This window comes from Acinonyx jubatus, chromosome A3 (genome assembly GCF_027475565.1).
Source record: "Acinonyx jubatus isolate Ajub_Pintada_27869175 chromosome A3, VMU_Ajub_asm_v1.0, whole genome shotgun sequence".
NCBI classification, from domain to species: Eukaryota; Metazoa; Chordata; class Mammalia; order Carnivora; family Felidae; genus Acinonyx; species Acinonyx jubatus.
In genome coordinates, this window is record NC_069388.1 from 38258166 (window position 1) to 38283419 (window position 25254).

The window sequence follows — 25254 nt, forward strand, 5'->3', positions numbered from 1 at the left end:
GTAGAATGAGGTTAAGGGAACACGTGTTTAAAAGGTATTTTATAATGCTAATAAAATTGCATTGTATTATGTCATATTAAGACAATTACAATGCTTACCAACTAGAAATACTTTCCCTTTATTAATTTACACAATAATCTTGCAAATGATACTTGAGAGGAAAACAAATTCAAACAGAACCAGGAATTCTGCCCCAGAACCAAGAAGCAAAGCAGAACATAAACAATATGAAAAAGGCCAGATCCCATTTCATCTATTCAATTTGAGTGAAATGAAGATATAAACAAACTTTGTGGTGGCGTGTTTTTTTTTAATCTACTGCATTTGATTTTTCAAAACAAAAACATCCATTTTCCACAGCCAGCTCTGTGTTAGCCAAAAATAATGGCAAAAGGCATGGCTTTGGTAAGGACAAACTTAAATGACAACTATATATTTTTTAACTCTTTAAATATGCAACCTATAACATTTTAAGTACAACAATCACTGATTAAATTTCAATTTAGCCCCTCTTCTTTTTCATATTTCTCTACTATCATTGAGTGAAGATTCTTTAGATTCTTTAGGCACTCAGGCACTGTTTGACCTTTCTGAACCTCAGATTTCTCATTTGAAAATGAGAATCATTATGTAAAAAGTACTTAGCATAGTGCCTGCCCACAGCAAATGCTCAACAAATGATAGCTGTAGTTATCATCCTTATTACTGATCACAAAATGATGGTAAGTGCCAAGTTTAGTAGGATGGTTATCTGCATACCTATTTCCTTCTTTCCTAACAGAATCCTAATTTTGTTCTGCTTTCTAGTCCCCCCAGCCCACAGTCACATATGTGATCCACAGGCATATCACGTGTCCATGATAGGCTTATGGAGAATTCCCTTTTGTCAGTGATTAGCTCAGGAATGGACATGTGACCCAACATTAGCCAATCACCAAAATGTGAGGAGAAGTCTGCTGAGAAGATTCTGATGAAGTATTCCTCAATCCTAGAAAAGAGTTACCCAAAAAATGATTTTTTCCCCCTTTCTCTGGAGATTTTTGTGTGATGAGTTTTTCTGGCAATGCAGTAGCCTTTCTGCCATTAGCCTATGGAAGAGACCAACAATGATGATGACAGAAGAGAACTAGGTCCTTGATATCATCAGTGGAGTCCCTAAACCAACCAATCCTGGGGTCCACCTATTTCTGAACTTCCTCATATGTAACATCATACCATTCCTTACTGTTAAAGCCAGTTCAGGTTGTGAGTTTTGTAACCTGCAGGCCAAAGCATTCTAATCACTACAGTAAGGGAAAGGTATTAAAAACTGTAATAGATTTTTATCACAACTAAACTAAAGTGAAACAATCCTTCTCTTCAAAAGAACAGAGCCTCTACCATGAATATGTAAAAAGCTCTTCAATAAGCAAGGGCACTAATTCTGGTTTACCAATGTGGCAACAAGTAAGTCATTGTGCCAATCAGACTGTATGGCAATCAAAATAGACAAAAATAGTGCTTCAATTCAACAGAGATTTATTTATTTTTTAACTATATCTTTGAGCCACCAGCTTCTTCCACAAGGAGCTCCCAGGCTTTGTAATGAGGAACAATCATGTAAGTCATATAAATGCTAACTCTTGGCCCCACTGACCATGGAGGGAGTAAATCTGCAGGACTGAGAGAGAAGGGGGGGAAGAGGGAAAGAGCAGGGCTGCAGAAAAGAGAAGAAAGACATTTGAGCTCAAACCTGAAAGATCAACCAGACTTCACCATATGGATAAGGAGGGAAGGGATTCTACACAGGAGCCAAGAGAAACATGCACTCCTTCCTCAAGAAACTGTGTGCCAAGTTGTTTATGTTGCAATGATAGCAATAAAGAAATGAATAAAGGACAATAGTTAGGACTTCACAGTAAGAGTTTATTGTGTAGATCATCATAAAAACTTACCTGTGCAATTTGCATAGTGAGTTGCTAAGAACTACCCATGAACTTGAAGACATGGGCAGGGTTTAATATGCAAAAGTTGTTCGGAGGAAAGCACAGGGCTGTACACGAACCCAAGTCTGTACCCAGATACAAATAATTCTGATGTGAAAAGCTACAAAGAAAGAATTGCTGCTGAGATGTGAAGGGAAGTCAAAGCAGGTAAGACAAATGAGATAAATGAAGATCTATACAAGAAAGTATGAAAAATATATCAGTCAAAAATATTATATTTCTATATTCCACTAAATTTACTTTGGCATAAGTATGAAAGCTTAACAGGTAAAGCAGAGGCAAGTCTAAACTTTTTTTCTAATGTTTATTTTTGAGAGACGGAACATGAGCGGGGGAGGGGCAGAGACAGTGGGAGACACAGAATCCAAAGAAGGCTCCAGGCTCTGAGCTGTCAGCACAGAGCCCTACACGGGGATCAAACTCTGAGACCATGACCTGATCTGAAGTCGGATGACTGACCAACTGAGCCACCCTGGCGCCTCTTTTCTTTTCTTCTTTTTTTTTAAATCTAAACTTTTAAGGATAAAGAACTCAGATGCAACAAATGCTCAGTAAATCTTCCATGTGTATTATCTATCCTCTGACATGAATTTTATAACCTATACTGGCTACATAGGGCAGATACTCTCATATTTCTGAGAATACACCACCACATCATCATAGCAGAATCCAAGCAGGAGATTATTATTCCATCACCAACATTAGTAAATAATCACTAATATGACAGATTACAACACATAATTTATAAAGAACTAGGAAAACATTGTCAGGTAGGGCTAGAATAGAGAGAAAAAGAGGGAATAAACAGAACTCCTCAGCATTTCAAAACATCCTCACAACACTGACTTCCAGCCAACAGGAGATACAATGCCACAAAGTAATAATCTCAATGATAATTAACATATCTGTATGTTTCTCTTCCATAAAGAAAGATGTCCTCATCTTGGCACAGGCGGACATACCCTTCCAACATGCTCCCTCCGTAACGATTCAAGCCCAAGTCTGATTCCCAAACCCATGATATCCTGCACCCCAAACTGCCTCCAGCATGCACCTGATCTTACATTCAATGTGGGTATATGTAGACCTACAATACCACTGTAGAAATTTAATGAAGTCGCTAATTCTTCAATATCTAACTCAGATTTTTAAAAATGTCTATCCATGCTTTCAACTAGCCAAAAGACAAATACAACACATAAATAAATATACTTTTTCATGATTTGAACAAAACATTCTGAAAAAAAAATGTAAGGTATCCTTTGGTTGAGACATGTTATACTGTGGGCTTGATCACGCTGTGATTCACTAACGAGAAACACGACATGTATTCAGTAACAGGTTAAAAAAAAATGTAAGCTATTTCAACATTTTACATTATCTCCACTTTTTTTCCATGATTCACCAATAAATCTTTTTGCCCAAATTAACTAGTCACCATGGACAGAACTAGTTAAAATAATACACATTTGATTCAGCATTATCTCTTTCTGACCCCTCTTAGAGTCAGCACCTTTTAGAGTCAGCAGTTGTTTTACCCACTTCTGTTTGCAACAAGAACCTTGGCTAGGGCAAGGAGCATCCCAGAAGAGTCTGAAAACATAAATATCATTTCTGCCAGCACAATAATCCTGTCTCAGTGGTCCCTTAACAATGCTGGCCCATAAGTTAACTTGTTACACCGTTAATGCTCTCAGGATACCTATGGTCTAGGATATACACTAGATCTCTTTAGCTTTTGATCCACCAAAACCCACTGTGGGAAGAGACTGAGAAATTGTATGGGATAAGTGTTAGAGGCAAGGCCCAGCTGGGGGACAGCACGACACTGCCTACTGAAATGTTGTCTTACTACTTAAAGTATATCTACAGACTAGCAGTCTTGGCATCTTGTGAAACATGCAGAATCTCAGGCCCACTGGATCATAATATGCATTTTAACAGGTTATTCCTACATGCTAAAGTGTGAAAAGAGTAGGTGTTTTTTAAAAAATAGCCTGAGAAACTGTTTCTGAAGACTTATCATTAAGATTATTATCCTAAACAACTCTCAGAAATAGGAAGCCTAAACCAAGGTTTGTGTCTAAAGAACTATGTACCTTATGCTGAAAATGGCCAGGGAAACTTTAAAAGAACCAAAGACCCATACCTCAGGCATCTGAGAGCTAAAGCCCAAATTCCCTGGGCATCATTTTTTTCCTAACAGCTTGCCAACATCAGATATACTATGTACCTTCAGAAAGTGATGAGTTATACCATGTACAACTTTCATAGCAACAAATTATCAATTTACAAAACTCAAAGTCAACATATTGTGCCTTACAGTCGTTTAAGCTGGCAAGACTTTAAAGTACACACAAATCTGAAGTAATGCGTTGGAAATATTTGATTTATGTTAAACAGCGCTCTGGAATTTAAACATTCATATGCTCAACCAAACCCTATTCCTGGCCAATCGGCTCACTGATCAGCTTACATATATCATTCCAACATATACTGCCCAGCTACATTTAATATTTAAAAATTTTAAAGACCTTTTTGTATTTTTAAAATAAATCTTATTTCAAGTAAATTTCCTGAGCTAAAAAAGAACCACCACCACCACCACAACAAAATAATACCAAAAATGGCTCTGTGCTATAAAAGGCACTGCTTGTATTGAGTGAACTCTGCCTCTAACAAGAACCTTCTACAGAGGGAGCTAAGATGGCAAAGCCACGAAGGCCTTCAGTCCAGTAAGGAGCACGAAGCAGCGTGTCAGAAAGAAATTGTTTTTCTGCTCCTTTTGATGGGTTATGCTTTCAAGTCAGGAAATTAGAAACAGGTGTGCCAGAGGGCACACACATCCTCGCTCCACACTGAAAAACACGCGTTTTCAATTTTCAAACATGAAAGGGACTCCTGTTGAATGAAAGAAGAAATGAAAATCCAGCTCTGTTTCTGCGAACCATATGAAGGGAGTTTAGAAAGTCTTTGACAAGTTGCTCGACTTACTCCCTTCTCCAACTGACAGCAGGTAGTAGTCGACAATAGGAAGGAAAAGGCATTCTTTCAAGTGAGAACAATCAAAGGGAGAATTACATTAAGGATCACAGCATTGGCATTTTAACCCATCACTTGATCTTATGCTTCTGTTTCTACCATTTCTTCACCTTCTGTTTTAAAATTAGAAGTCTGTTCTTTCAAAAACAACAACAAAGCAATGCAAAATAAGTATCTGGCAAAAAAAGAAATCTGAGAAAGTACAAACATCAAAAAGAACATCTTGGGGCTCACTTGTTCCCCTATAACCCAACTCTATAATCTTTTCCAAAGAAAGATCTACTATTCTTCACACTAGGGTGCTAGAAACATTTTAGTGAGTTTATGAGGGTGATAGATAGTGCTAAACTTAAAGTCACTGTTTTTGGTGAGATTTGAGGGGAAGGGGGTGTGGCAGGAAGAAAGATGTACTAAGGGCAGCAGCAACAGCCAACTCATCAGGTGCCCTGGGGGCCTGCAAGTGACCCTCTGGGAGGCACTTAATGCACATTCCTCAGGTGAATGGGTGCAGCAGAACCAGAGCCAGGGCTACCAAGCCCTTGGTATAGCCTATATTTCAACATATTTCTTTTTTTCTTTTTTTTTTATGTCTATTTATTTTTGAGAGAGAGAGAGAGAGAGAGAGAGCGAGAGAGAGAGAGAGCACGAGCAAGGGGGAAGGGGCAGAGAGAGAAGGAAACACAGAATCTGAAGCAGGCTCCAGGTTCTAAGCTGTCAGCACAGAGCCCAACATGGGGCTCGAACTCATGAACTGCAAGATCATGACCTGAGCTGAAGTTGGATGCTAAACCAACCAAGCCACCCGGGCACCCCTCAACATATTTCTATACTGGTAATAGGAAACTTCCCTATATGATCAAGTAAGGCCAGAAATTTCATGTCCTTAAGGACAGAGAATGTCTTTATTTCTCTTTTACCATACCCAGACCTGAGCACAGGATAAAGCCTCTAAAACAGGTTGTTTTATAGCATGAGAGCAATTACAAGTCATCTGACATAAGAGCAAAATACCTGAACTCACATATACATGAAAAGACATCCTTCATATCCCTTAAAATTATGTTTTGAAGAATATTTAATAACACATCATTAATTATACAATATAAAGCATAACACAAACTGAAAAATCTCCCAAAAATATTAATACAGACTACCACAGGATGGCAAAATTATCAGTTTCGTTTTCCAAGCTCTTTTCAATGAGCATGTGTTATTTCACAATTAGGAAAAAAAATCCACTCATTTAAAACTTCTACGATGCACGATAACCAAAGCTGTCATACTGAACTGGTTTCCTAGAAAATGACCTACCATAATTCAGAATTGTACTTAACTTTGAACCATCAGTGACTTTACTTATGTAAAAAGCAGGAAATAATATATTAATAATTCATCAGATATGAAGTGACATAATTAAAATAAGCAACAGTGTCAGAATAGAATTCCCATCCCAGATAATTACCTTAGTTCTTAGAAATGTACTGGTAGTTTAAATACTCTGTTATCTGTAAATGAACAATATTTCTTCCCCACCCCCACTAACCAAACAGTCCAAAGAGTCAAGTGCTTTTAAGATGATGATGTTTATGAATGTTAGAGTTTTATCTATGCTCACATCTAGAAGTCATAATTCACAGAAAGATTTCTCATGGCATGACTCTCAACCCAATGTATTATATACCAAATTATTTCAGCTTAAGTAGTTGCTCATTACCCTGAGCCCCCCAAGAATCCTGTTGACTGTAAGAAGATGATGCAACAGGACTAGGACAGCCTGAAAAGGCAGATAAAAGAACCAGAGTAGGCTGAAGAGTCTGGAATCCAACTCAGTAGAACTCACAGCAATGTATTTAACTTGTTGACCAGTTTTGCCTCTCATTGTCTGAATCATTGCTAATCATTCCTGAACAATCTCAGAGATAAAAGATCTATCTCTCTATCTTCCAAAAGTATGAGCATCTCCCTACTCAAAAAGATCCCCACTTCATACAAAAGAACATTTAAATACTAAGTCAAAGCCATCTAGAGATCCTACATTAAGCTCTATACACCTTGCACTCACCCCTCTATTTAGGCATCCTCCATTCTCACCAGAATAACCACTCTCAATACTTCCCTTAACATTCCTCTCAGCCCTGAATCATCTGGGCTTGACCTAGCTTACTATACCTGTTATGGATTTAATTTTTGTGTCCCCTCACAAATTCATATGTTGAAGCCCTTATCTCTTATGTGATAGTATTTGGGGAGAGGTAATTAAGGTTATATGAAGTCATGAGGATGGGACACTCATGATAGGAATAGTGTCCTTATAAAAAGAGGAAGAGAGGGGCGCTTGGGTGGCTCAATCAGTGGGTGTCCGACTTCAAGTCAGGTCATGATCTCACGGTCCGTGAGTTCGAGCCCCATGTCGGCTCTGTGCTGACGGCACAGAGTCTGCAGCCTGTTGCAGATTCTGTGTCTCCCTCTCTCTGTCCCTTCCCTACTCACACTCTGTCTCTGTCTCTCACAAAAATATATAAACATTAAAAAATTTTTTTAGATAAAAAATAAATATAAAGAGGAAGAGAAACCAGAGGTAGCTTGCAAGCTCCAGCAAGAAGAAAGATGAAAGATATACTGTGACAAAAAAGCCAAAACATGGGAGGAGAATAAGGAATGTTGGCTGAGAAGATTTGTATGTTTAAATAGGGTAGTCAGAGAAGATCTCAGGAAGAAGGTGAACCATGTGAATAAAGAGTTGATGAAGTGGGAGGCAGCAGCTTAAGCTACAGAGGGTAGAGAGCTAACAGGAAAGGAAACAACTGAGGCAAAGTTCTGAAGGTAAGAGTGTGCCTGGCATGTTTAAAATACAGTAAGCAGCCAATGTAGCTGGAACTGAATAAGTAAGGGAAGAAAAGCAAGAGCTGAAGTCTGAGAAGAAAGTGGGAACACTGTATACAAGGCCTCAGAGGCCCTTCATAAGGACCTCAGCTTTTCCTCTGAGTCAGATGGGAAGTGACTGGACAGTTCAAAGAAGAGGTATGGCATGATTTGATAGGTTAGAACCCCAACTCCTATGTTAAGAACTGAATAAAAGGGCAAAAGAGCAAAAACAAGTACCAGCTAGGGGGTTACTGAAAGAATCCAGATTGGATGTGATAGCACACTGAATCTGTTGGTAGCAGTGGAGGTGCTAAGAATTGTCAGACTATAAATATACTTAGAATAGTCTGAGTTTGTTGTTGGCTTGGATGTGGGTGAGGAAGGGAAGGGGAGGGAAGTAGAGGGGGGGAAGGGAAACCAAACCAAACCAAACAAAAGGGGATCAAGCATGAATCCAACATTTTGACCCGAGCCACTAGGAGGCTGGAGTTGCCATTTGCTGTGTGGGAAGACTGCAAGAGAAGCAGGTGGCAGGTGGCAAAGGGGATACAATATCAACAGCTCATATTTGGACATGCTAAATTTGAGATGCCTATCAGATATATGACTGGAGACTGAACAAGCAGTTGAATATACAACGGTGTCCTGGGAGAAGCCCAGGTTGGAGATAAAAATGGGGGAGTCATCACATATATATGGATGGTACTTAGCCATTAGACTGATAAGAACACCAAAGGAGTGGGTATACAAAGAGAGAAGTTCAAGGACTAAGTCTCAGGGTACTCCAAAACTGAGAAGTCAGGGAGATGAGAAACATTAACAAAGGAGACTGGGAAGGAAAACCAAGAAGCGGTAACATAATTCCCAGCCCTTGAGGAAGAGGGCTGGCTCAGAATTGCTGGCTCATAGGGGCACCCTCATGGCCCAGTCAGTTAGGCATCCACCTCTGGATTTCAGCTCAGGTCATGGTGAGTTCTATAGCCCCATGTTGAGCCCCGCATTGGGCTCTGCGCTGACAGCACAGAGCCTGCTTGGGATTCTCATTCTTCTCTCTCTCTTCCTACCAACCCCCTGCCTCACCCTTTTGGCTCAGGTTTGTGAGTTTGAGCCCCATGGGTCAAGCCCCACATGGGGCTTTGCACTGACAGCGCAGAGCCTGCTGGCATTCTTTCTCTCTCTCTGCCCCTCCTCTGCTCATGCTTTCTATCAGAATAAATATATAAACTTTAAAAAAAAAAAATCACTGCCTCAGAAATACTTAAGCAAAAGCCTGGTCTCAATTTTTTGCATTTTTTATCACACCAACCTTTGAACTTATTCCTGGCAAGCAATGGCCACATCCTCACCACGTTCAGGGGTCTAGAACTTCCCAGAGCCAAAATCTAGAAAATCAAAGAATCTACAAAATCAGAAATCACTGGGCCGCATACCAGAAACCAAGTAGCAGATCTTTCTTCAGGCCAAAACACTTTAAAAAAGAGGGACTGAAGCTTGTGTCTCCTGAACTCCAGTCAACTGCCATATAACTGCTGGATTCACTGTTTCTCTTTAAGAAAAAAAACATACTATACAGACAAGTAACGGCATACCAGTGTTAAGGTCAATCAGAGCATAAACTTAATCTCCTTCTTTTTTCCTCCTTCTGATCTTCTAATCCTCAATCTGCTCTTCCTTTCCATAGCCAGAGAAAGATCACAGATATATCTTACATTATGCATCTATGTGTTACTAAAAAATTATGTGTGATTCTGACTTTGGCAAATTAAGTAAAATTTTAAAGTACTATATAAGAAATTACATGGTGAATAATCTTTTTGAAATGAGAAGCATCCTTCTAGAAGAGTGAGGAATCACATATACATTTCTTTCATTTAATGAAATGTATTTGACATATGACATTGTGTAAATTTAAGGTGTACAACATGTTAATGATACATTTATACACTGTAATATGATTGCCACTACAGCAATAATTAGCACCTCTATCCCATTACATAATTATCATTTCATTTTAGTGACTGAAATAATTAAGTTCCAGTCTCTCAGCAACTTAGATGATTATAATAATCATCATCTGTCTTAATTTTAATTTGTCTAGTAAGCACTTATTAAGTGCAAGGCCCTATGCCAGGCACTCAGGAAAAACAAATATACCCACAGGTACCCCCTTTTCTCAAGAGCTTATGTCACTGCTTAAGAAAAGCTAAAATAAATTGTTATTTTCACCAAGAAAATTAAAAAGCTGAGAATAAAAAAATCTTTTATTGTAGTTTATTAATTGTAGTTTATTAATTCTAAATTATTGTTTTTTCACAGTTAAAATTTTCTAAAATCAGGAGATGCATTTTAATTGATGATATCCTCCTGTGCCTCCTCTCTAGGCTGCAGCTGTGACATAGCACTGCCTCTAGCGGTAAGTAAGCTGTTCCAATTGTTGACCCCTCAGTTGAGTTATGTGCCATGTTGAAACTACATGTTTTGAGTTTACCTGTCATTTACCAGGGGTTCAAAAGGAGTATAGTATGATACAGAATTGAAACAAAAAGTAATTAAAAACATAGGAAGGCATGGAAACAGCAATGGCACATGAAATTACTATCAGTGCAACAAATACTTCTTGTTGGAGGAATGCCCCCAAGTTGTATATTTTCTTGTAAAGCAACAACCATGTGTTAAATGATGAGAAAGAAGAGTGTCATTCTATTATTGGCAGTCTCCTCCCCACACCCTTCAACCCCCACCCCCACTTAATATATGTATCTTATATTGTGTATTCTACTTGTGGATATGGCATCAAGCATATAAGCAACAAAAGCAAAAATCGGTAAGTGGGACATCAAACTAAAAAACTTCTGTACAGGAGCAATTCTTATCAAAATAATGCCAGCATTCTTCACAGAGCTAGAACAAACAATCCTAAAATTTTTATGGAACCAGAAAAGACTCCAAACAGCCAAAGCAATCTTGAAAAAGAAAACCAAAGCTGGAGGCATCACAATCCCAGACTTCAAGCTATACTACAAAGCTGTAATCATCAAGACAGAATGGTACTGGCACAAGAACAGACACTCAGATCAATGGAACAGAATAGAGAACCCAGAAATGGACCCACAAATGTATGGCCAACTAATCTTTGACAAAGCAGGAAAGAATATCCAATGGAATAAAGACAGTCTCTTCAGCAAATGGTGCTGCGAAAACTGGACAGCGACATGCAGAAAAATGAACCTGGACCACTTTCTTACACCACTTTCATACAAAAATAAACCCAAAACTGATGAAAGACCTAATGTAAGACAGGAAGCCATCAAAATCCTAGAAGAGAAAGCAGGCAAAAAAAACCTCTTTGACCTTGGCCACAGCAACGTCCTACTCAACAGGTCTCAGGAGGCAAGTGAAACAAAAGCAAAAATGAACTATTGGGACTGCATCAAAATAAAACGCTTCTGCACAGTGAAGGAAACAATCAGCAAAACTAAAAAGCAACCGACAGAATGGGAGAAGATATTTGCAAATGACATATCAGATAAATGGTTAGTATTCAAAATCTATAAAGAACTTATCAAACCCAACACCCAAAAAAACCAAATAATCCAGTGAACAAATGGGCAAAAGACATGAATAGACACTTCTCCAAAGAAGACATCCAGATGGCCAACTGACACATGAAAAATGCTCAACGTCACTCATCATCAGAGAAATACAAATTAAAACTACAATGAGATACCATCTCATCCCTGTCAGAATGGCTAACATTAACAACTCAGGCAACAACAGATGTTGGCGAGGATGCAGAGAAAGAGGATCTCTTTTGCACTGCTGGTGGGAATGCAAGCTGGTGCAGCCACTCTGGAAAACAGTGTGGAGGTTCCTCAAAAAATTAAAAATAGAACAACCCTACGACCCAGCAATTACACTACTAGGTATTTATCCAAGGGATACAGGTGTGCTGTTTTGTAGGGGCATATGCACCCCAATGTTTATAGCAGCACTATTGACAATAGCCAAAGTACGGAAAGAGCCCAAATATCCATCAACGGATGAATGGATAAAGAAGATGTGGTATATATATACAGTGGAGTATTACTCGGCAATTAAAAAGAATGAAATCTTGCCATTTGCAACTACGTGGATGGATCTGGAGGGTATTATGCTAAGTGACATTAGTCAGAGAAAGACAAATATCATATGACTTCACTCATATAAAGAATTTAAGATACTAAACAGATGAATGTAAGGGAAGAGAAGCAAAAAGAATACAAAAACAGAGAGGAAGACAAAACATAAGAGACTCATAAATATGGAGAACAAACAGAGGGTTACTGGAGGGGTTGTGGGAGGGGGGATGGCTAAATGGGTAAGGGGCATCAAGGAATCTACTCCTGAAATCATTTGTTGCACTATATGCTAACTAACTTGGATGTAAATTAAACAATAAACAAACAAACAAAAACAACTTCTGTACAAGAAAAGAAATAATCAACAAAATGGAAAAGCAACCTATGGACTGGGAGAAAATATTTACAAACCATATACCTGATAAGGGGTATAAAATTATGGAAAGAGCCTAAATGTCCACCAACTGATGAATAAAGAAGATGTGGTTTATATATACAATAGAATACTACTTGGCAATGAGAAAGAATGAAAGCCTGCCATTTGCAACAATGTGGATGGAACTGGAGGGTATTATGCTAAGTGAAATAAGTCAGTCAGAGAATGACAGATATCATATATTTTCACTCAAATGTGGAACTTGAGAAACTTAACAGAAGACCATTGGGGAAGGGAAGGGGACAAAATAGTTTCAAACAGAGAGGGAGGCAAACCATAAGAGATTCTTAAATACAGAGATGAAACTGAGGGTTGATGGGGGGAGGCGGGAGAGAGGGGGAAATGGGTGATGAGCATTGCGGAGGGCACTTGTTGGGATGAGCAGTGGGTATTCTATGTAGGTGCTGAATCATGGGAATCTACTCCAAAACCAAGAGCACACTGTATACACTGTATGTTAGCCAACTTGACAATAAATTATATTTATAAATAAATAATAAATAAATAAGTAAATCAAATTAAATTAAATGATAAGGGGTTAATATCCAAAAGACATGAAGAACTCCTACAACTCAATAGCAAAACACAAATAGCAAGATTAATGCATCAGCAAAGGACTTGAATAGATATTTCTCCAAAGACACACAATTGGCCAACAGGTACATAAAAAGGTGTTCAACCTCACTAATCATCAGGGAACTGCCAATCAAATCATAATGAGACATCACCTCAAACCCGTTAGAATGGCTAGCATCAAAAGGACAAGAGATAAATAAAGTTGGTGAAGATGTAGAGATATTCAAACCATTGTACACTGTAGGTGGGAATGTAAAATGGTGCACCTGCTATGGAAAACAGAATGGGGGTTCTCAAAAAATTAAAAATAGGAGTATTATATGATCCAACAACTCCACTTCTGGGTATTTATCCAAAAGAATTGAAATCAGGATCTTGAAGAGATTTCAGCACCTCCGTGTTCACTGCATCATTATTCCTAATAGCTGAGATGTGGATACAACCTAAATGTCTACCAACAGATAAATGGGTAAAGAAAATGTGGCATATATGTATAACAGAATATTATTCAGCCTTAAAAAAGAAGGAAATCCTGCCATATACAACATGGATAATCCTTGAAGACATTATGCAAAGCGAAATAAGCCAGTCACAGAAGAACAGATACTGCATGATTCCACTTATATAAGGAACCTAAAATAGTCAAACTCATAGAAGCAGAGAATAGAACGGTGATTGCCAGGGACTGAGGGGAGGGGGAAATGGGGAGTTGATAGTGAAAATTCATAAAGTTTCAGTAATGAAAGATGAATAAGTTCAAGGGTCTGCTGTACAATATTGTGCCTAAAGTTAAAAATAGTGTATTATACATTAAAAATGTTAAGATGGGGCATTATACATTAAAAATGTTGTTAAGATGGGGCACCTGGGTGGTTCAGTCGGTTGGGGGTCCAACTTCATCTCAGGTCATAATTTCACGGTTTGTGGGTTCAAGCCCCATGTCCAGTTCTGTGCTAGCAGCTCAGAGCCTGGAACCTGCTTCAGATTCTGGGTCTCCTTCTCCCTCTGCCCTCCCCTGCTCATGCGGTCTTTCTCTCTCAAAAATAAAATAAACATTTAAAAATGTTGTTAAGAAAATAGATTTCATGGTAAGTGTTCTTATCGCAATAAAAAAAAATACGAATCAACCAATGTTTTTTTTAGATAATGGTGTACCTTATTAAAGGTGTGACTTCAATTCAATGAAACACAGTTAAGTATTGAATCACTTCTCTGAGCCAAGAAGTATGTTATGTGCCTTACATACGTCTACTTATTCAATATTAAGGTAGATATTCCTACTTTACAAATAACCTCATGCCAGGGTCACAGGCAGTAAGTGAAACAGACTTAACAAGAACGCAGGTATCTACCCTGCTCCCTTCCTAACTAGACAAATTTCCATGATGCCAGAACCTTAGTCAGAGTTTACACGGTCAGCTCCTGCCACGCTACTCTCTCTTCCCCACTCCCCACTCCCCACTCATTCCTCCCCACCCAGTGATGAGAACAAGGTGATGGATCATTATCCCTAAGGCTAATGATCAAATCACCTGTGTGGCCTTGGGAGAGCCCTACCCTGACTATAACTATCTTCCCTCTGCCTTTCAATTATTGCCTTCCAAGAACTATAAACCTAAAATGTAGGCCAGGTCTCTAAATTTTCTGCAACAGCCTAAGGCACCAGTCTATTTTGGCCAAACAACCAGAATTCTGTGCACCGCCTTTCTTCTGACTTGGTCACCCAACTCTGCCATGTGTTTTCACTGTCAACCTCATAGCAACAACCCCAGGAGAAACAAGTGTGAAGAAATCACACAAAAGTCCCAGGAATGGCAGGAAGTGGAGACTTGCTCTATTTCCCTCAGGCTCTGAGGACTGATGATGATTAGTCCTTAAACTTCAGAATGATATAACATGACAAACTGGGCATCCAAGTTTAAAAGCTGCACTGGATGTCATGAACTAGAAAACCATAAGTTATCTTTAGTCATATGAAACTATGTTCAATTGATGCAAGATGAACAAAGGAGAAAATATCCAAGGGGAAGGGGAAAAGACCTTAATTTTACAATTTTAGTTTTACCCACCCACTGCACTGTACTTAATAGAATCAAATCGATGAAATGTGTTTCTATTCCAACTTCCACATCACCAATTAAAAGGAGAGAGGAGGACAATCCCAAAGAGATTGAATTTCTTTTCCAAAACGACAGTCAGGCAGGCTTTCAGGATTTCAGCTTAGAGTACAATCCAGGTCTCCTAACATCTAGACAATTAGAGTAACATTTAAACAATGCCAAACCAACTCACTGAATAACCTAATGACCAAAAATAAAGTCCATACAACATATACTGAGTAATACTCCTTTGGGAAAATAAAAATGAAACAATGTATTATCTACTTCGGACTTCAGTTCGCTCAAATACCACAATTTTCTATCAACATAGGGCCATACTTAATTATGTGAACAAGCTAATTTCTAAATATCATGCATAGAGATTTCCATGTGCCACCAAAATTAAATTAAAAATTAACTCCTATTATATTATACTCATCTCCTCAAAAATGAAAGAATGAAAACCAATTTTTTGCCAATTATATTAGTATAATTAAGATTCAACATTAATTCATGTTTAGACTTCACCTGATAGGTCAGTGACACAAAAAACACCAGATCACCAAGAGAAAGCACAGAGAGAAATGAAGGAAAGTAAAGAGAGGCCCAAGACTGGAATTGTTAGAAATGGGAAGAGTCTGTGAAGTGAGCCAAGATGGAGCAGGCCAGAGGAACGGGACAAACCAAGAGAGTTCCAGGATCTATGCTATGACAGAAAGGAGAGAGCTGCCTGTAGCAGAGACCACAGAGTCAAGAGTAAGCAGGAAAACAGGACTAGACTGGATTGGGGGTTTGTTAGTATGGTGAAATACAAACCAAAGTGGCAAGCAACTGTAGAAAGGAAGGAAGGAAAGGCAGCCATATCCATCCACCTGATAAAGCCTGAGGATATTGAGGAGAAAGGCTTAGGACTGTAACTTGAGAGATAACACAGCAAAGGGGATGATTTTATTTTGTCAACCATGCATATCACCACATTGAGAGAAAAGGCTTCAAGTATACCTACATAAGTATATGAAAACCTGGATCTAGACAACAACCATTCTGCCCATTAACCAACCCCCAACACACACACACACACACACACACACACACACACACAATTTCTAAATGATAATGACTTCTAATATAGATACAAAAAGAGGACCTACATTTAATTAAAAGTATAGTTAGAGGAATAAATGTCATAAAACATACATTTTGAAATACATCTTATATTTTATGCCAACATTTTAATCAAGAGATTATCTTAGTTTTGAAATGCCTTATTACTTTTATATCTTCTGTGATCTAAATCTGGCACTATCATGAGTCACACTAGGGGGAAAAAACATTAAAACTATAATTGTTATAGTTAACTCCAGACGTGTAATGAAAATGTTAGGAAAACATTTATACTGTGATATGTACATTGTGAAACAATTTTTAAAACCTCCCAAATATCAAAGATCTTTCATGCATTAATGCACTTGTCTATGCAATGTCTCAGCACATGCTTTATGTTTACATAAAAATATTGCTTTACGTTTACATAAAAATATTGTTTTCAATCATTAAATGACCTAACAATGCTGAAGTTATGAAGTATGGTCATGAAAGCAGCAAATACCTGAGGTACTCACAGCTGTGGAGTAGGGATTATGAGCTCCAGTGTTTTCAGCCCAGCAGCCACATCCATACAGAGCAGCCTGGGAAAAAAGAAAATAGATACATAGAGTATTTCAGAAATATTATATGTAATTACTAGCTTTCAACAGAAGACAAAATCATACCCATCTAATAAAGCTTGGTTTAATAATGATGTATATCAAATGGGAAATAATACCAGAGACTGTGTAAGACCTACCTAAACAATGGTTCTAACACTATCTAAACTATATATTCCAACTATTGTATTAATCTAAAATTTTTCAGAAACAGTAAGAGAAAGTTTCTTAGACTCTCATCAGCAGTAGTTTTGTTCCTTCCTTGAAAAACCTTTCCCCTATTGCAGTTTGCCAGCGGAGTTTCTCTTCTGGCCCCTTGAAATCACCCCCATGGTTGCCTTAAAATAGTGGTTCTGAAACTAGGTATATGTCAAATTGTTTGAGAAGCTTGGTGATAAGAACCATGGTTCCCAGATATTCTGATTCAGTGGTCTGGGGGTTGGCCAATGAATTGCCATTATTAATCAGGGCCCCGTGGTAGGGGGTGGGGCTGGGATGCAGGGGGTCCTCCTGGCATACCCTAAGAAACCCTATTTGGGAGGGTTTTTGCCATGCCTCCCTTAAAGTGGCACAATAGGAACTGCAAACAGTTATTACCAAAGGGCCCATTATATGCTCACCACTGTGCTAGATTCTGCCAGATATAAAGAAAGGAGGCAAATAGGTCAATTCAAGCTAATCACTTTATGAGGTGGTAGAGCAGATTTATTTGGCTGAAACTACCCATAACACAAATTACTATGGTTTCATAAAAGAACATGACAATTATTCCTACTTTGTTTCTAATAATGCCACCCAGAATGCCTGGATTCACCTCTCCAATTCCACAATGACTTCTCTGCCTTTGGGAGGGGAATCAAAACTAATTAACTTTTCCAGTCCTTCGTTAGAAGTAGAATTAGAAACATCTTTTGATAGCCATCCCAGAGAAATAGAAGAAAGACTGCTCAAGAATGCTCACCACCACAAGTTTGGTAAGAATAGCAAACTGAAACCATAGATGTCCATCAGTAAAGAAATGGCTAACTGTTGGCACAGCAATGTGTGGGATTCATTGCAGAGGTTCAAAATAAAGAATTAAAAATTTTAAGAAGATGTTTAGGAACTAAAGAGAAAAAACCCCACACATATTGTTGGGCTGGGGGGAGGAGGAGGAGGAGGAGAAGTCAGCAACAAGCTATGATACACTGAGTATGCAGCATGACTTATCACTGATGGAGAAAAAAATATGTTCCCATAAAAGAGAAAAAAGTAACTGCTATTTCTAGGAGCTTACTTGTAAGGACTGGGGGAAGAAGCTAAGACTGGGAATGCTGACCAGACAGACTTTAGCTTTCTACAGTATTGTATCCTTTTTTATAAGGACTTTAGAATTCATTTGCTTCAATATTCTACCCAGAGCAGGAATTTGTGAACTATTCCTCAAAACTTTGAGATGCACACACACCCTATTCCCCTAATCACCCTCCTTGAGAAATAATCCAAAGTCCAAGATAATTGGAGATGAAGTACCAGATGCCATCCCTAGAAGTGCCATCCCCAGATGTCATTGACAATAACCTTCTTAAAAGTAGAACCAAGAACTGAACACAACACTCCCATGAGGCAAACAGTAGGAAATCTATTATAGCCTTAGAAAACACAATGCTTCTAAAATACACAAGACTGTTGAGTCAGAGTAGTAACTGAAAGCCCTATAGAAGTGATTTCAGAATAAAACTAGCAGACTTGTGGGATAAGCCATTCATCTGGTACTACCCAGGACAGGTGCTAAGTCAGTCAAAGCCTCAGAGAACTTGTGACCTGAGGAGAAGGGCCCATTCTTCCTTCTTTGAAAACCCTGGACATTAGTCCACTGTCCTTTCCATTCCCAACAATTATCTTGACCAGGAACCTGCACCCAAAAATAACAAACAGGGCCACAAGGACAGCTCTTAGAAACCCAAAGGTCATTTTTCTTTTTAAGAAAAGAAAAAAACACTTATTCTTACTCTTTGTTTCTTCTCTCTAAGCAAATTCCTTTTATGCTACCTCCCCTCAATTTCATGACCTAAAGCTGTCTTCCTTCTTAATCTTCTGAAATCAATTGGGCTGACACAGTGATAGGTCAGATAAAAGAAAGAATCAGAGATTGTTCGTCTCTTATCCACTTCTTTGGATAAAACATAACATTAAGCAGGCCTTAAAAAAAAAAAAAAAAAGCTTCCTTCTTTTCAGTAGTAAAATTTCATTAACATTTTAAAAAATATGAACATTCACTACAAACAGGTCATATAAATATTATTATCATCATCATTATTATTATTATTATTATTTAATCTTCTTTGGGACTTGTTTTCCTTTATAAAATGAGGATTATAAAACCCCAACCTCATAATGTTGTTGTAGGATCACATGAATGAACACATTTGTTGCATGTAGCAAGAGATTAATAACAGTAGCTATAGCTGTTATTATCAGGGACTGTGATAAGCAACTTAAATGCACTGCATCACTGAATCTTCTAGAACTTTGTTAAGGTGCTTATTTATCCCCATTTTACACTTATGGAAAGTGGAGCTTAAAGACTTTGAATAACTTGTTTATGGTAAAGAAACTGCAAAGTGGGGAGGTGAGATTAGAATAAAGGTTTACCTGACTCCAAAGTTCACACTCTTAACCACTAAAATCAACTGCCTATTTGTGTGGGAGTAGGTTGCGGGTGAGGGGAGAGTGGAATTTAATAATTCCTTTCTTGTGTCCCAGTTGTAAATTCTAATTAGTGTTGGTAAGCCAGGCAAGTAAGTTCTAATTCAAATTGCCATTTCACCATCTGAATGGTTGTTATCATATATCCAGAGCAGGGTAATATGTTAAGACTCTTAAATAGTTCACTTGTGCATTTAGAATGTATTTAAAAGCACCTAGTTTCGTCATATTTTTTAAAAAGCCATTTTTTTCAATACTTTGCTTGTATATTTTGTCTCTTTCCCTCCTGATTGTCAAGAATGGTTCCTTACTGTCATCTGATGCTTATGTATTTCCAGGCTTATTATATCTCCTCTATCTAAGCAATATAATCCAATTAAGCAAATGTATTTTCCTGTGAAGTACCTTCACTTCTATCCACCACACCTCTTCCTGATTTTCAGCTCCCACAAACTGTGTCTTCATAAACTAGCCAAGTGGCACAAATCAACAAGTTTAAGTTTTACAGAAGTGTTTCTTTTTCCAGGACATCCCATGTGTAGTGGCAGAATGGCTTCATGATTGTTCAATTAAATATTCTGCTAACATAGTCCATAACTATCCTTGGTTCTGTTGTTGCTATTTTGCTAACTAACACAAACAAAAAACAGTGAGAAAGCCATGGGAATTGCAATGCAATGAAGGCGGCTAATACTGGCTTTTCTTTCTCCTTCTCCACCAAGGCATCCAAATCTGATATGCCAAGCTTGGTTCTTATCCCAAATTTGACAAATACACAGGGCTTTATAATGTGGAAAAACACCATGACCAGACAAAGGCTTTTTATAATGAGTTCAAAGCATTGTACATATGTTGAGTAATCATTCCTCATAAATCCCCTTGTATGGTAGACAAAGAGTAGCACAAAATTAATTATTCTTCCCTACCCCTTCCCTCTGCCATGGGACTATAAGTGGCCTGTAGACTATAAAGGGCATATCAAGGAACATCACTTGGGGCTTTGCAAAGATGTCCTCCATGAATCAGATCACCAGCCTCCAAGCATTCACTCACCACCACGTCCAAAGCAACTGTGATACCGACACTTCCTCAAATGTGAGGGACAAAGCATACAGAGCATGCCAAGCAGTGCCCTGAGTGTAACATGAGATCCAAGTACTGAGCTTAAGCACAGTCCTTGCAACAACTTTAACAGACTCCATGAGTCATTAGTTCACTCAACAAATATTTATTAAGCCCATAAGTAATGTACCAAATTGGTTTATACTCAGAAAGCTTACTAGATCAAATGGACTGTGAAATCCCATTCTCTGTACAGAACTAAAGTTTGGAGATGGGGGGAAGGAGGAATGGTAAAGAAAATATGCAAGTGAAACAGGAATAAGCCAGTTACACATAAAAAAAGACCCCCCCTTATATCTAGATTCCTTGAATGGGATCATGTGTTGGTTCCATTGCTGAAATGCTTAACCAGAGGAGGATTTTAGAGGGTCAAAATTTTACTGTTCCTTGAATGGAAGAAATATACAAATGTAACTCTAAAGTAATTTTCCCACCTAAAAAGCAGGCCACAATATAATCAGGTAGTGCTTACCCCTAACGAATAGGACATTTGCAAAGAAAGAAATGGAAGATCATACATATTTACTGAATGTATACTAAATATCAAGTACCCAGCCTTTTTGAAGTAACAGCATACAATATTACTGATTGTAAAGATCATAGAGAACTCTATTGCCATGAGATAGTTTTTTTTAGAATCTTGAAATGGTATTTGATGATTTGTATTACATAAATACGAAACACACACACACACACACACACACACACACACACACACACACCATAATATCATTTATTTTTTCTAAAGAAAAAATGTTTCTACTGGCTTTAAAAAATGGTGAGCCAGAAAACTCCATGTTTTAAATTAACAAGCCAGTTTAAAAACCCCATAATTACTTACCTGTCCAACCCTCCCTGGATGCTTCAAGGCCAAGCCTCCACTGGAGACAGCAGCAGCAACGTTCCCTTCGTGGTCCACAACTACAGCGCCCACTGTGTCCAAAGTGCCCGAGTCATTCTCCTGGAGAGCAAGCAGGGCATGGGCACTCACTAAGCACAGTGTGTCACAATTCGATATGACCACATAGCACTTTTCAGTACAATCATGACAGAATTCACCAATCTCCTAAAATTATCTATTATCAAGTTGCCACTAAAACCCCGTTCAAGTCAAAATGTATTTTCTACCGAAAAATCCTGAGCAGAAGCTGTCTTGTTGCTTTTCTCTAATAATAAGCCATGCATGCCTTTCTAAGGGAGAAAGAAAAAACACAATCTAATATAAATTAGTGTATAACAGTGCCCCCTAATCTCAAGTATTAAGTTCATGATTGAAAAATCGGTAGAGGAATCTATCCATGGCATAAGTGAATCAATAAATGACATTAACAGTATTTTCTAAAATATTATATACAAATTTCTAAAAGTAATGTCCTCAGCACAATAAATGAAGAGAATGGCATTTACAATCTTGACGTATACTATGCTATAATTTTCTTTTACAATTCCTTATGAGAAATTTATGGCCACCTCCCTCCTCTGCTGTGTTAATAATATGCTTGCCAAATATACAGCAGAAAACAGCACATATTCAAAAGGGAGGCTACTGCAGGTCTTTAGGTTAATGGCAATCACAGTAGTTTTCCTACACTAGAGCACTGGTGTTTAAACTGTGCACCAGAACTCAAGACTCCCACCCTCACTCCCAGCCCCAAGAATGCAGGAAAGAGCCAGGCACAACCCCACCAGGTTCAACAAGAGCAGTTCCTCCTCCTATGCTGTTAACCATACTACTGAGCAAGACTTCATCTGTACTTGAGGGATTCCCAGCTAAGAAGTTTCAGAAATGCCACATTCAGGCAATCCCCAGAAAAGTCAGTGACTTCCTAGGACCACCACAGAAGTTGAATAATGCCGAGGGGAGTTCTGAAATATTGGAGACATGTGCAAACAAAAGATTTTTACTTGAAGCAAACTGACAAATCCAGAGGTAGAGTATGCCTCAACAAATATTCCATTAGTCTGTTAGGAGAAGGTACATCTATACATGTACGTTTCTTTGGGCTTTGCTCTAGATTCTAACTCCTCTTAAATATACTGATACACTATGATATTACTTAAATAGAAAATGTGTAATTGACTGAAATAAGTGCTTTATTCCCACTCTCCCTTTTAACCACAGCTAGGGGACGTCTAGCCAATGGATCCACATGACCATATCCCAAAATACCACAGCTCTGCGGGTGGCAGGATACCTGACTTTCAAGGACAGTTCCCCAACCTGACTATAAATTCTGAGGAAAGGCCTGATCCACTGTTTCATTTTGCACATAGCAGACATTCAGGCATACTTATTCTTTAATTAGGAGGAAATAGTGCATGTCTGCATCCGTGGTGTCACAGAAACAAGCCAAACAAGTGACGACACATGCCAGGTCATTCTAACATCAGGGTCTCAGTCTTCCGTCTCCTTTTCTCAAGATTCAGTTTCATGCAAATCCACAGGATGCCACTATCTTAGGGAAGACTTAACAATAATTAGGTTTGTTCATTTGGTATGGAAGAAGTGAAGTTTATCTTCTTTGGTAGGTAAGATGAAAGTATCAAAGTAAAGAATTGCATTAGACACATTTTATTCCAGGGAAAAAAAAAAAAAAAGAAGCGGGGGGGGGGGGGATCCCAAAGAGAAATGTACTTTAAGGAGAAACATTTCATTATTCTAAGAAATAATTCCTAAATCTTTATACTCTTGCACTTCAACCTCAGATAGAGAAGTGTTTGTTCCTTACCCAAATACCAAGTCTTATGTCTTCTACAGGAGGCCTTCTCAAACTTTAAGGTACACACAAATCATCTGAGAATCTATTAAGTGTAGATTCTGATTAAGTAATCTGGCATTGGTCAAGACTGTATATCTAACAAACTTCCCCCATAATGCTGATGTTGCTGGTTCCTAGAACCTACCTTAAGAAATAAGGTAAGACAGCATCCTACAGGATTCATTTTCAGCCAAGTATCTGTTCTACTCATTTTAAGGCAAATAATTTTATGGGCACAAATATGCTGAAGGAGAAATTTAAACCACCTAAGACTATCATTATGTCAGCATACAAGATTTAAGTTCTATCTGGTTCAACTATCAGTTGGTAGCGTATCACCATGATCATACCACAATGAACATAAGAGTATTTTAAACTATTGATCTCATACTGTTTTTTTTTTTAGAAATAGATAACTCTCATATGAATAAATATAAACTGTAAAACACTTCCTTAACAACAATAAAGTCAAGAAAGGGTATTAGTTCATTAACTGTGACTTTTGATCCCATGCATTCTGTAAAACAGAATTTTACTAAGGGGATACATAATGTATACATAATGATATACATTACTTATAAGACAACTCTCTTAGCATTTCAATCATGATATCATAAACTATGAGGACTCATGTCTAACCAAACTACTATAGAAAAATACAAAAATATTATACATAGATGGATTTACTGTAACTTAGTTTTCAAAAATGAAAAATCAAGCAAAAAATAAAGAATCCTGTTCCAAATTAAGCTAAATATTCCTAAGGGCTTGCAACACCTGCAAAAATCAGAATTACTTCATAAATATTCAAGAATTAGTTCATATATTTCACATTCTGAAAGGCAAATTTAAGGATGATGAAGTAATACTTAAGCATTTTTATGAAGTGTAGATAAATTGAGTGAAAGACAAACACTGGTATTTTGGCCATAATAATTTCACAGAACTCATTTGTACAGAAATGAAATCTTAGAAAGGTTAAAAAACACACAATGACTGTTACTATATAGAGCTACTATTATGCTCTTACACTCCATAAATACTTGAAAGTATATGCACCACATAGGTACACATGCACTTATTGTCCTTGACTGAAACATGCTATTTGCATTATTTTTTTGATAAAATTGTGACTAAAAAGCAACTGTACAGACCATAGTTCTCCTTATAATAAACACATATATCTAAAGTTGGCACAGAGATTTCATGTGTTATGGAAAACACTGAAATAAAATTTTCTTCAAGTAACCAAGAAACTAGTAATCACTGGTGGGCTTAATGTCAAAAGTTTTTATTATTCTCTGCTCCAAATTGGAGATTGCTATTACACAATTGTGTAAAAATTAAATTAGGTAACACGTGAACTACTTTAAAAGGAATAAATCTCTTAAAATAAAGTTTATGTACTTCCCACCAGAAAATTATGCCTCTAACCTGCATTCTAACTCAGAAATCTGCCAAGAGACACCATCTATCAGTTACTTATCTCATTAACCTGGTATTTCTTCTACACAAAATTACTCAAATATCAAAGAGCTACAAGGAAAGAATAATATCTCAAATATATAAGTGCATCCTGAAATTGGTATATGGTGGAACTATCCTAATACAATCATAAAGACAGAAATATATTTTTTGAGAAGATACCAAACCTTCATAATACACTTTTGTTAGGTTTATGAGCTGTATTATAACTGACATGAGTTTCCACTTGAGCAAAGCAGATGACTGATGCCCTCCATGACAATACAGCAATGGCAGCATAAAGCTTTGCGATCTTTTAGTATCCTAACCATGGAATGATAGCTCTGGCTACAAGAGACCTAGATCTGGCTCCATGTCTATCTTCCACAAACCA

General features: G+C 37.8%; 1 protein-coding gene across 12 annotated transcripts in view; it reads right to left on the minus strand.

Moving 5' to 3' along the window:
• TASP1 (taspase 1) overlaps window positions 1-25254 on the minus strand; it is a 294418-nt gene that overhangs the window by 176113 nt on the left and 93051 nt on the right. For 8 of the 12 annotated variants that reach the window (XM_053200259.1, XM_053200258.1, XM_053200264.1 and 5 more), the window contains 2 exons: window positions 21479-21598; window positions 16731-16809 (listed from right to left, as the gene is read on the minus strand). In XM_053200259.1, the coding sequence (XP_053056234.1) occupies window positions 16731-16809; window positions 21479-21598 (199 nt within the window). The remainder of the gene's footprint in view (window positions 1-16730; window positions 16810-21478; window positions 21599-25254) is intronic. The other 4 variants (XR_008289218.1, XR_003423891.2, XM_053200265.1 and 1 more) reach the window with 2 other exon arrangements.